Below are 14,125 nucleotides of genomic sequence, written 5' to 3' on the forward strand. Positions count from 1 at the left end.
AATAAGAGAGAAATTAGTCGGCACACTAGCTGTATACAAGACAGTGTTCAAACCAGTTTTAACTTATGGATCTGAGAGCTGGGTCAGAAGTAAAACACTTGACCAAAGACTAGAGACCGCAGATATGAGAATCCCGAGAAAGTTCAGAGGTGTGAACAGATGGCATCAATGGGAATATCATATTAAAAACGAGGATATTAGGAAAGAACTTGACATTGTCAAGTTCTTTCAGATCCAGGAATGCGTTAGCAGAGCTAATCGCAGGTGGTATGGTCACTTAAACAGAATGGGCAAGGAAAGATTAGCAAAACAAGTGTTCTCTGCCAGGTTGGCAGGAAAACAACCCAGAGGAAGACCAAGATATAGGTGGATTGATACGGTACAAAGTACCTTAGACGATAGAAATATAAGATCTGATAATGTTGGAGTCTTGACAAGTAACAAACTGATTTGGAGGAAAATTGTAGATAGGAAGTTAGTAATGATGTAAATTTTTCATGTAGTACTATCATATCCTGTACACCCCCTTGAGGGTACATGTCAGGAATTTGATGATGTAATGGCACAAACCTTATCCCAACATGCTTTGTTTGTGATGCTGTACTATCTAAACAAATGCAATGCTGTTGCTGTACTTGGCAAATTTCATCACCTGAACAAATACTGATGAGGTCAACTAGATTTATGTGCTCTGCAACGAGCGATTAGTCATTTGGAGGAAACGGGATCGTTGGGAGTTAGACCTGGCAGAGGTCACAAACCAATCAGTTCACAACAAGTGAATGAAGTTGCTACTACCGTTGTACAGTAGGCCATGAATAACAGCATTGGTTCCTGCAGTGCACATGCTGTATCAAGAAATGGATGTGCCTTACATAACTGTCTGGAAAATTCTATGGAAGATTCTGTATTTCTACTCATTCAAGATAACCCTGATAAAGGAGTTGTGCTAGCAGGACTTTGAAAGTTGACTGACATTTGCTTTAACATTCCTGGCTTGAGTGGAGTTGGATGCTGCATCATGGATGATTATGTGGAAAGATGAGGCTCACTTTTACCTGAACAGAGCTGTGAATTTCCACAAATAACAGGTTATGGGCTAAGCAAAACCCACATGCAACCAACAAACTTCTTTGCACTCACCTAATGTAATTGTCTGGTGCAGATTTACAGTTTCATTTATTACTGGAACATTCTTCTTCTATGAAGACATTCACCAGGTGTGTCCTGCTCAGTTGCTGTCGAGAGATATCATGATATGATAAACAATTTTGTTGTGCCAAAGCCACAGCAGCACATGTGCATTTGATGGGGCCCCCTCCACACATCAGTCGATCTATACAGGAGGTTCTTCGAGAACATTTCATGGAAGCCTGGATGATCAGCTGTGCATTTCCCGCTGCATGGCTGCCTTGTTCACTTGATCTGAACCCCTGTGACTTATTACTCTGGGGATTTCTCAAAGACAGGGTTTATCGTGTTCATCCTGATAACTTGCCAGCATTGAAAGACAGCATAACATAGCATGTGTGCAACATCAGTCCCAATCAGATGCATTCTGTCATTGAACACACTGTGCGAATGATGCAATTTGTGGCATACTGGGAAGGGCAGTGCATTGAACAGTACAACCTGTGAACACATAATGGAAGTGAATAAATATGTCTTATTTATGCTTGTGTCGCTTTTCTCCTTCTTACATACACACAGAAAAATTACTATATCTACATTTGGTATATCATACAGTGCCCCTGGTGGTGAATTTTGTAATGATCTCCCCGCCCCCTCAGATATTGCTTCTGCATGATGGACAATGTATTCCTGCAAAGTTTCACTGGATAGCACTCCAATAGGCCTTAAGCAGGGATACTTAATTTTGATCACCCTGTATGCGCGCGTGCACATGCACGCACACACACACAGGGTGGGCAACAAGTTACTTTACCATAATATTATTTATTAATTTTAATTTCTTTTTAAATTTTGCTTATAAATGTTTAATTATTATTATTACGTTTTTTTTTTCAGATGATAAATATTGCAGCTGTTGCTGCACATCAATTAACTTTAAAACAGAGAATTTTTGTTATCAAAAAGTGTAAATAACAGTGCTAAGTGGGCAAGTTTAAAAGATAAAAAGGAATTTGTTGATGACCTGAAGACTGTAATGATTGGATAAAACAGTTTGAGAAAGACTGATCCAAAGGTGTAGAGAATGAAAGCAGAGGATGAGCAGCTGGTTCAATGAGTTTGAAGATGAACTGTATATTGGTGTTGACCAGCATCTGCTCATGTTTGTATACGATTAGAAGAAACTGGAGGAATTGTAGTGGCCAGTTTGGTGCAGCAGCAACCATGGACATTGGAATGAAAAAGAATACCAAGCTTTTCCAAGGCTGAAGAGGATATAGACCTGATAGACTCATGCCAGGATAGATTAGATGTGACAGTTAACCAAAGAAAAGAAAACTGATTCTGGTCTGTGAGAAGAATGCTGTCAAAACTAAGAGAGGGGGAGGCATGGTCCATCAACAAAGAAATAAGGCAGGAACTACATTTTGGTGGCATTATAATTCACCAGATTATTGTCACATCATTTGAGTATGGCAAGGAAGGCACTTTTTAAAGAAGATCTTGAAGCATGAACTACCTGAGCACTATAAGATTTTGAAAATGAAAAAGAGGTGTGGAGAGTACTGTCATCAGCAAAGCTATAAATTAGGATTGGATGTCAGAGATAGAAAATCACTGATCTATAAGAAGAAGTGCACAGGACACTAAACCCAGGGATACACTAGCATTAATTGAAAAATCTGATGAAAGGAAACCATCCACCATGACCCATAATGAATGACTAGGAAGGAAGTTATCAATTCATTCATAAATAGAGAGGGAGGAATACCAGAAGATGACAGCTTGGTAAGAGGGCCATGATGCCACATTCAATGAGATACCATGAAAATATTAAGAGAGTGACCACTAGAGTTTCTATAAACTCTTCTATGATGTGCATCCAAAGATAGGTGAGGTTTACTAGGAAATCAGCTGAGGAAGGAGAATCCACACTGGTGTTCACTAAGTAATTGCCAGCCTGGTTGGCTGAGTGGTTAGCGAATCCACTCTCCAGCAAAGAGGCTGCGGATTCGAATCCCACCAAGGGTATGGATGTTTGTGTTGTCCTACTAACCGACCATATGTACTGCTGTAAACCTGTGTCCTGGCAAAGTATGACCTTTGATGTCTTTGCACCATAAAAAAATCAAATCAAAACAAAACTAAGTAACTATGAGTCTATAAGCAGTGAAGTGGCAGTCAGTGACCTTTTCCATTACTTTTGAAGTATTAGGGTCAGGGCAATAAGGTGACAGTTTGATAGTTGAATTTTATCTTCTTCTTCTTTTTTTTTGGCAAGAACAGGCTGGACAAAAGCTTGACTCCAAGCATTTGGGCAGATTCAAATGAGTATAATAACAACTTGAAAATAAGCTACAAGATGGGTGAGAGTTCTGGAGTACAAGCTTTCAGTGCACCTGAAAGAATACCATCAGAGCCAGGAGACTTATTGGTATCAAGGCTACTGAGTCTTTTTTTTATGATATCCTTCTGGCAAAATTTCAGAGAAAGCATACTGTGGATAACATGTGGAATGGCAAGAGGAAATGTCTTAGTCTAGATGAGAGTCAGAACAAAAACTGATGACAAGAGGCTACCTTATCATTAGGAGTGTTACCATTGTGCTATCAGAATGTGAGAGAGGTGGAAGCATGGAAGGGAAGAAGTTGTATCCTACAGTCTTGGCAAGGGACTGGAAGGATCAAGAGCTTTTACCCTACCCCCCCCCACACACACACGTGAGAAGTACAAGAACCTGCAGCACATCTGCTGTGTGTGTGTGTGAGGTGTAGATAAAGAATAAGAAAGAAGAAATCTATTGACATTTTTCTTAAAGAGTAAAGACTGAAGTTGTTAGGAAACACATTAAGAAAGGCTGTTCTAGAAGACAGAGGTTGGAATAAAATAGAAAGAGGAGAGGCATATTTGATGTGTTTGCAGTTGTACTAAAAAAGGATGTTGAGCAGCTGTAAGTGAACCTGTTAAAACAAGAGCAACAGCTGCCAGGAATGATGTTTGCTAATGCACTGTTACAGTGACCATGGGAGTACCTGTAGAAGAAACACAGAACTGAAACATTGCATCCGAGAGATAGAAATTGAAGTGAGCTGTGAGGGAAGAGTCATCTATGAACCAAATTGTTCTCTGGATGGCATAAGAATTTTTAAGGAAGTTTTAGGTGCACAACCCCAAATGTGTGAACAGGATTCTAAGGGTAGGTGGATTTGGAATTTACATAGGGTTAGTTGCCAAGTGGGTGTAAAACAGTTTCTTGAGTGGAAAAGAATGCCTACTTTTTTTAGAGACTTTGATCTTATCTGGTGACGTGTGTGTATTACACAGGATAGCAGAAGGTCAGCTAAGATCCCTTTTGCAAAAGAAAAGGCAGGACTACATTTTAGTGGTACTGAAGATGAAGGTTATTCTTGTCACATTAAAAGATGGTATAAAGATCAATGTTTAAGGTGCTGGTTGCTGATAATCTTGATGTTTGGGATATCTGAGAACTACATAGTTTGAAGGAGTAGGATGAATGAAGTGTGTTTAGTCAGCAATGCTGTGAATAGGATTAATGGTAATTGAATGTAGGTCATTCAAGTATAAGAAAAAAAAGGTAGGTAATAGAATGGAGCCTGAGGCAGGCACTCTTACATTGATGCAAAGCTTGAAGGGTGCCATTCACAATGACAGAATTGCAAGATCAATACTTATAGCAAAAGTAAATGCAGTAAATGACCAGAGAGAAAGCTGGCTATCCAGTTACATAGGGTGGCAGATAGGCTGAAGGAAGGCAGTTTTGGAGGATAATCTTTGATCTTCCTTTTTTGGAAAGACTGGATATATGCTTGCTTCTATGTGTTGAGATAGATACCAACTGAGTATAGAAGAGATGATAGGAAAGAGGTGTTAGCTCTGGACAATATTTGAATACAATAGGAAAGACACCATCGATACCAGAAGACTTTAGTGTCTAGGTTATTTAGTATTCTTCCTATCTTTTATGCAAAAAGATGACAGGAGGGGGAAGCAACAGTGCTTAGTTGCTAACAACGAAGGAGAGGATCTGCCTATGTCATATATGCAGGGGATGGAGGGAAAAAGTGATGCCAGGAGGTCAGTATTACCTTTGGATTCTATAACAGTGGTACCATCTGGAGATGAAAGAGAGAGAGGTAGAGAATTGGAAGTGCAGGTGAGCAGAGGTTGCATCCAATGGCTTTTGTGAGGGACCAGAAGGCTTTGCTTACATTTGGAGAAGAGGTGAGTTTTCTGCTATTGGTCTTTATGAAGTTAGAATTGGATTTGCTAATAGCTGCTTTACATTTATTGTGCTTCAGCATAGGCAGAATACAAAGCTGGGATTCTTGATAATAGCCAACTGCAGTAAGATAAGTTTTTCTTTCTTCAACTTTTTATCTTCTGTTGAACAAGAGCTTGGAAAGTGGTGAGAATTTTGGGCAGAATGAAGGAGGTAGAATGAAAGTCCTTCATGCCAGTGAGGATAATTTCCATGACTCGCTCAGTGCAGATGCCTGGGTCAGAAGATCAGAAGCAATAGTCATGCCATGGAAAGAAATAGCAGTAGTTTCAGAGGTCATTTTTCTTGGTAACTTTGTAGTACCAGAGGACACAAGAATAGGTGTAATCAGAAGAGGGGTGTTCAGTGGAACTGGAAATAACCCAACTTTGTGATCTGAGCTGCAGAGAGGAGAAGTGACCACTACAGTATATCTGGAAGGAGAACTAGTTACAAAACAGAACTGCAAGATCAATACTTATAGCAAAAATTTCTACATCACATTAAGCTTGATTGATAATGTTGGAGAAGGGGAGCCAGTTGGAGTTGTGGACAATTAAGGTCATCCAGGAAGATGGCTTCACTGTTTGGATAGCTGGATTGAAGATGGTCAAGCTTCATTGAAAGAAAAGTGATGACATCATGTCTGAGTGGATTTTGGAGAACCAGTAAATGCAGCAGATGAATGTTAATAAGTGGGGCAAGGAAAGCCTGAGTCAGAGGAGGTCAAAAGCAAGGGATTCTAAATTTGGCATTCTCTGAAAGGCAATGACAGATCATGATCTGACACTGCCTTTCAGCATGAGCCATTGGGCATATGCTGAATTTTTAGCTTGGACTATTTTGGCATAATTGTTGAACAACATGGGTAGTATGGATAATGGTTAAGGATTTTAAACGGAGTGGGGAATAAAAGCACTCGTCCTGGCAAGAATAATTTCTGTTATTAGACGAAGAGTTACTTTTTTGTCCATCTTGACTTATGTAGCAGAGATCTTCTTCTTTGGTGCATCAATCTGAAAATTGGTGAATATAGCAGCACATCACAACATCCTGTCTTGTGGTTTCCTTTTTATCTCTTCATAACTCTTAGCACCAGTTAGCATCATTATGTTATTTATATATGAAATTCTTGGTCTGCCTCGTGTCCTCTTTCCTTCTACAGTCCCCTCCATTATTTCTGTGAATTCAGAACTTCTTCATTACTTTTCTTTTCTGTCCAACTAATTTTCATCATCTTTCTTCAGCACCAAATTTCAAATGCCTCCAACTTTTTCATGTCTTGTTTTGTTAGAGTCCAGGCCTCACAACCATATAATGCAATGCTCCATATGTATGTTTTCACTAGCCTTTTTTTGAGTTGGATGCTAAGTCCTTTACTGGTAAAAATGTTTCTTCTGTTATAGAATGCTTTTCTGGCTAGGATTATTCATGCTTTAATATCTGATTCATTTCTTCCATCTTCTGTGATAAGACTTCCAAGATATTTAAAAGAGGATGCCTGTTGTAGTAGGTTATTATTTATTTCCAGGTTTATTTTCATTGGATTTGCTTTACTTGTAATTAATAATTTTGTTTTCTTATAATTAATTTTTAAGCTGTACTGTGTGAAGATTTCTTCCATCTTTGTTAGGGTGGCTTTCAGTTTGTTTTCGTTATCAGCTAAAACTGCTATATCATCTGCAAACCGTAGCCAGTTAATATCAATTCCATTTCTCTTAATTATGGTTTCTATTAGCTCTTTCAGTTTATTTATTGCATCTTCAATGTACAGATTAAACAATATGGGTGAAAGAGAGCACCCTTGTCTTACACCTCTACGTATTTTTGCTATTGCGGTTTTTGTTGTATTGCTGGCTGCTTCTATTAGGGCTTCTTGATGCTTGTAAAGATTAAATATGAGCCTTCTATCTCTCCAATCTACCTTTATTGTTTTTAGGAGGTGAAACATTTGATTCCAGTCAATACTATTGAAGGCTTTCTCCAAGTCAAGAAAGACTATCAGAGTATTTCGATTCTTCTCCAATCTTCTTTCAATATGTTCTTAGAGCTAGGATTGCTTCTCTTGTCCCCTGCTGTTTCCTGAATCCAAACTGGTCATTACCAACATATTCTTCAACCTTCTTTGTTAGTCTTTTTTGTATAATTTTGAGTAGTATTTTCAAAGCATGTGATATTAAGCTTGTTGTTCGATGATTTTCACACTTGTTTGCATTATTTACTTTGGGAATGGGTATCATAGAGCATTGTGTAAAATCTTTGGGGATGATCCCTGTTTCATAAATATCCTTTATGATCTTGAAAAGGTATGCCTTAGTTATGTTTCCTGAGTATTTTATTAATTCTGAGGGGATGTCATCAGTGCCTGGTACCTTGTTGGCTGACAATTCATTCAGTGCCCATTCAAATTCATCTTTTAATATAGTTGGACCAATTTCTTCCATATCAAGTCTTGTTTCATCTTCTATAGCCTTGGCATCTAGATCTTTTCCACTATATAGATCTTCTAAGTACTCATTCCATCTTTCCAAAATTTCTTCCTTATCTATAAGTATGTTCCCCTGTTTATTTTTGATAATTGTACTTCTTGTCTTGTTTTGCTTGCTTATTCCTTTTATAATGTTATAAGCTTTATCGATTCTTCCAGTCTTTGTTCCAGTAGGAGATATGGAGACTAAAAGAGAAAGACATAAGTAGAATAGAATACAAGCAGTGAAAATGAAAGTTTTATGGACTTTGTTGGCAAAAACAAGGAAAGATAAAGAAATGTGGACATTAGGAATGGTGTAGGACAGAAAGTGTTGAAGAAATGCTTGTGAACTCTCACTTAAGTGGTTTCAACATATAATGAATATGAGTTTAGAAAGAATATCAAGAAGAAGAATGTATGAAAAATGAAACTTGAGGGGAAGAGAAAGAGGAAGCTTATGGAAAATAGTAGAGAACAGATAAGAGAAGATCCAGAAAAAAAAAACATCTGAACTGGAACAGTGCTCATGAAGAAAGAATTTACAGAAAGTCCACACATACAGATAGATACATTCACCATCAGTCACCACCCCCAACGATATGGGATTATAAAAACCCTACATAACAGAGCAAAATTGATCATTTCTGATAACAGTCCCTAACTACTGAACTTGACCATATTCTCACTTTCTTATCCAATGGCTATAATCCTAAAAAAATCCAAAAAGTATTAAAAACCTGTAAGTGCAATCTCCCCCCCCCCCCCCATTAGAGCAGAGATTACTCAAGATCTATCATCATTCCATATATATGGAGCACATCCAAAAACTGACAAAAATCCCTTAGGAAATACAACCTTACAACCACTTACACATCACTTATAAAATTGGCATCCCTTATCCACTCCATCAAAGACCAGCCACATTCCCTAGACCTAACAGGTGTCTGCCACATCACTTGCAGTTCCAAACTGTCCTACTATGGCCAAACAGGAAAGACAGCCAATATCAGAATTTCAGAACACAAGAACTACATCCAGTTCCACCATTACAGCCACTCAGGACCATGCTTTAGACACCCACCATAGGGTATGCAGGAAGAAGGCCACTCTATCACATTGCAGCAAATACTAGTATAAGAGACTATTCCTTGAATCTGCCTCTCTAAACCTCAACAAATTTGGGAGGCATCCATCCTCAGATCTTCAGCCCAACAGCCAAGACCACCAAATCTAGCCCAGTAGGGAGTGCCATTTAGGACTTTAGGCCCAAGTATTAGTGCCTGCATGCACATATCATTGTTTTTGTGATTCCTAATGATGGCAATGTAATGTTGCCAAAATATAGGAAGGTGCTAATTAAAGTTAATATTTTATTATACTGTTATTCCGTGAAAAATAATAGTTTTTAGTTTCAACCAATTTTAACTTACGGATCTGAGAGCTCAGTTAGATATAAAACATTTAACGAAAGACTGGAGACCACTGATATGAGAGTTTGGAGAAAGATTAGGGGAGTGAACAGATGGCATCAATGGTAATATCATATTAAAAATGAGGATATTAGGAAAGATCATTCTTAGCATTCCAGAATATATTAGACGAGCTAATCTCAAGTGGTATGGTATGGTCACTTAAACAGAATGGAAAATGAAAGATTAGCAAAACATGCCAGGCTGGCAGGAAAAAGATCCAGAGGAAGAACAAGCTCTAGGTGGATTGATACAGCAAGAAGTCCATTAGAAGTTAGAAATATAAGATCTGATAATATTGGATCCTTGACAGATAACAGATTAATCTGGAGGAAAATTTTCAATAGGAAGTTAGTAATGATGTAACTTTTCATATAATACTATTGTAATATCTTGTACCCTCCCAAGAAGACATGTCAGAAATAGGAGATTTTAGGACCTTTACTCTATGAAGATGATGCCATCCTCTTCTATAAATCAGCAGTAAGTCTTCATGAGTCTTTAGCCAAATCAGTACTAAAATGAGCAATAAAAATACTATGATGAAAATATTAAATGTGATGAGGGATTATTTGTCAATAGCAAAACGGTGTGAAAGGTGACGAATTAACCCTCACTATATTATAATTTTTTGATATAGTTTTAGTCTTTTTATTGCTCATTAAAGCATTATCGCCTTAAAGTAAGTTTATTCTCAAATTATTTTTACTGTATCTATTATAATACTTGTATGCAATTCCTACTTAGCCTATTAAAAAGATTTACCTTCAAAACTGAAAAGAGATGAAAATCGATCTCCTAATTTCTCTTCTAACTGAGTGTTCATTTCTGATGCAACAATAAACAGTTCTTGAAACTTTTCTGACTTTACCAAGGAATATCTAAATAATTTCAAGAACAAAGTGTGTGATGAACATTTCTTATAAAAATGTGTTATTTAATGATCAGAATAATAGAATAGACTATGTAATAGCACATTTTAATGCACCTAGTATACCTAAATATATATATAAGTGACCACCCAATATAATTATAAAATGTATCCAATCCTGTTTCTGGTCTCTTCATTTCACATTATTCATTCACAACATCACAAGAACAAAATAAATATACAATTTAATAAGCTGCAAATATTTCTAAAGATGTCTAAGCAGCATGCAGCCACATGCACACAGGAAAAGAAGACAGCAAAATTCCAGTTACATGTTCATCATTTTAGAATTTAGTATGCTACAAATACCACTAGTTTAAAATATACCATATAGTTCTGTATACTACAGGTATAACACAAATATAATTTTGTATTACTTTATATTACAATTTAACCACCAACATTTATATGCATATAAGATAGAGAAAGCAACACTACCAGATGCGTTTGTAATTATGCTTGACAAGAAATTATTTTTGTTTCCATGGATGAAAACAATAAAATATTTCCTTTGATTCAAGAATAACAGGTATATCCACAGACTTTTTTTAGGATTTATTTTAATTTATTAGTGTTATACTCTTTGGTATATTTTTTCGATAGTAAATTAACAAAAATAGCCTAAATATATATATATATATTTAAACATAACAAGCAATTTCTGCATAATTGAAATAGTACAAATGAATTTGTCAATTCAATCAGTTATTATAACAATTATTTTTTCATATTAATAAGGTGTCTAGGTATAGTATGAGAAAAAAGACATCAATCTTTATTGCTCATTGTTGATTTCAAACAACCATTCATCTCTAGTAATAGAGAAAAATTACTCAAATCCTATATAATAAAGATATAGATTATGAAATACTCTAACTGTATATTATCAGAATATTCATGAAATGGTGAAATATGTTAATATCAATGCACAGTTAGTCATTGTGTGACACAAGACTGCCCACTCTCACCTCTAACTTTTTAAATTCATTATAGAGGATGTTATTAATAATGCAAAACAGGAAAAGAAAGGAATAATGATAAGAGGCAGACAATGTTTTTATAAAATATGCAAATAACACCATAATTAAACATAATATTAAACCCCAATCCTCACTATCAGATAACAAAATTAGACAAAACCTGTAAAAATATAAGATATCAACAAATCTAAAACTACAGAGAAGATAGAAGAAGTAACAATAATTTTAAATAATCACATAATAGAACAAGTAATACTTAGGTTCACAGATCGCATCTATTTTAAAAGATACTTCAACATTAAATTAACAATAAAATCCCAACAAGATGGGCAATGATGACTAAATTGGAAAAAATATGGAAAAGTAATGAAACACTTGAAACTAAAGCTCTATGATTGAATCGTTATTCTTATTACCCCTCTATGGAGCTAAGACATGGACAATTAGAAAAGATGTTGAAAGAAATGTCCCCAGAAAAATTAATAAAACACAGTGAACAGAATTCAAACCAATGAACTTGATAAATCAGATACGATTATAGATAATATCAAATGACAAGAATCACTGACAGAGTTAGAATACATCCAGAGTCTATATCAGGTGCTGGATGGACAGATGAAAGGATCACAAAACAAACCCCATAAACTTCATAAGCCAGAAAATGAGAAATCTTGTGCAAGACAGGAGAAAATGGTGAATCATCATTCATGAAAGGCTCAACATATCCTAGGACAGAAGAGGTAGGAAGATTAACAGTGTCAAATATGCATGCCATTCTTGATCTAGCTGATGTCTTGCTCTTCATATCCTTTCTCTTAAACTGTTTTATGAAAATTACCCACAAGTGATAGAGTAAGTACTGGACTCTTGTTACAATGTGTAAGTGTTAAATTGTGAATGAAGAATTTTATGATTATTAATACTTCATTTGATTTAACATGAATTGCATTTCCTGAGCTAAGTTTGCTCCTAAGTAAATTGTAATTTAAACACTTACTGTTTTTTGTTCATTGAAATAATAATTGTAATTTTTTTAGTTATTTCAGCAAAGAAAAATGCAAAGAGAGCTGTGGCAAGGGCGAAAGCGAGGGCAGTTGATGAGGTTTATGAAGAACTGGAGAGAAATGGTGGCGAAGCTCAGTTGTTGAGAATAGCGAAAGCCAGAGATAAGGCCTCGAAAGACATAACATCAGTCAAGCAGATAAAGGATGCCTCAGGAGAAGTATTACAAGACGAGGACAAAATCAGAGGAAGATGGAAAGAATATTTCCGAAAACTACTAAATGAGGAGAATCCAAGAGAGAGTTGCGAGGATGGAGAGGTAAATGAGAGACCGGTGCAAGACATAAGTAGAGAGGAAGTGGTTTGGGTACTGAGAAAAATGAAGAATGGAAAGGCTGTGGGAGCAGACCAGATACCTGGGGAAGTATGGAAAAGTTTGGGCAGTGATGGCATGGATATGTTATGGGATCTGATGTTTAAATAGCCCAACAGGAAAAGATACCAGAGGAATGGAGGAAAAGTATTCTCGTCCCAATCTACAAAGGAAGAGGAGATGTTCAAGACTGTGGCAACTATAGAGGAATCAAGCTGATGTCACACACATTAAAAATATGGGAAACAGTAACTGAAGCAAGGTTACGGCAGGAAACGAAAATTGGTGAGGAGCAGTTTGGATTTATGCCAGGAAGAGGGACAATGGATGCAATATTTGCACTAAGGCGATTGACGGAGAAATATAGAGAGATGCAAGTGGATCTGCACATGGTGTTTATAGATCTCGGAAAGGCATATGACAGAGTGGCCAGGCAGGAGGTATGGAAGTGTATGAGGAAGAAGGGGGTGTCGGAGAAGTACGTGAGGTTGGTGAAGGAGATGTATGAGGGAACAGAAACTCAGGTCAGGTCTAGTGTCGGCATGACAGAAGGGTTCCCTATTGTCGTAGGGCTACACCAAGGGTCAGCTCTGAGCCCCTACCTCTTTGACCTGGTCATGGATGTACTAGTGGAGGATGTCAAGAAGGAGGCACCATGGAGCATGCTGTTTGCCGATGACATTGTTCTATGCGAATCATCCCGAGAGAAGCTTGAAAATACCCTGGAAGAGTGGAGAAAGGCATTGGAGGAGAGCGGCATGAGAATTAACCGGGTGAAGACTGAACATATGTCAATGGGGAGTGACGAGGATATCGTCATACGACTCCAGGGTGAAAGGCTAATTTCAGGGAAGAAATTCAAGTACCTTGGGTCGGTTGTCGAGAGGAATGGTGACCTGGATGAGGAAATACAGCACCGAATAACATGCAGTTGGATGAATTGGAGGAAGATGAGCGGGGGTCCTGTGCGACAAGAGAGTGAGTTGTAAGAGGAAAGGAAAGCTCTATAAGATGGTGGTGAGGCCGGCGATGCTCCATCGTGCGGAGACGTGGCCTATAACCAAGGCACAGGTGAGGAAGATGGAGGTAGCGGAGATGCGGATGTTGAGATGGATGAGTGCTGCGACAAAGAAGGACAGGATAAGGAATGACTACATCAGAGGGACGGTTAAGGTGGGACCAATTGGCAAGAAGATACAAGAAAGTAGGCTGAGGTGGTTTGGACATGTTGAGAGGAAGGGTGAGGAGTATGTTGGTAAACGAGTGGAGTATATGGAGTTGGAGGGAAGGAGGAAAAGAGGCAGGCCCAAGCTCAGGTGGAGGGATAAGATGACAGAGGATCTTAGGGAGAAAGGATGGAGTCCAAAGGATGCCCTGGACCGGAGAACTTGGAAGAGGAAGGTTAAAGATTCGTGCGCCGACCCCATTTAACATGGGATAAAGCAGAGTGAAAGAAGAAGAAGAAGAATTATTTTAGTTATTTATCTTAT

General features: G+C 37.5%; 1 protein-coding gene across 2 annotated transcripts in view; it reads right to left on the bottom strand.

Annotated features, from left to right (window-relative positions):
• Positions 1-14,125, bottom strand: part of IleRS-m (Isoleucyl-tRNA synthetase, mitochondrial) — a 384,064-nt gene that overhangs the window by 222,753 nt on the left and 147,186 nt on the right. For both annotated transcript variants that reach the window (XM_090403396.1, XM_090403397.1), the window contains exon 9: positions 10,115-10,230. In XM_090403396.1, the coding sequence (XP_090259522.1) occupies positions 10,115-10,230 (116 nt within the window). The remainder of the gene's footprint in view (positions 1-10,114; positions 10,231-14,125) is intronic.

The sequence above is a fragment of the Typopeltis vanoorti genome, chromosome 14, assembly GCF_054136105.1.
Source record: "Typopeltis vanoorti isolate ZY-2024b chromosome 14, IOZ_Tvanoo_1.0, whole genome shotgun sequence".
In the NCBI taxonomy this organism is placed as follows: Eukaryota; Metazoa; Arthropoda; class Arachnida; order Uropygi; family Thelyphonidae; genus Typopeltis; species Typopeltis vanoorti.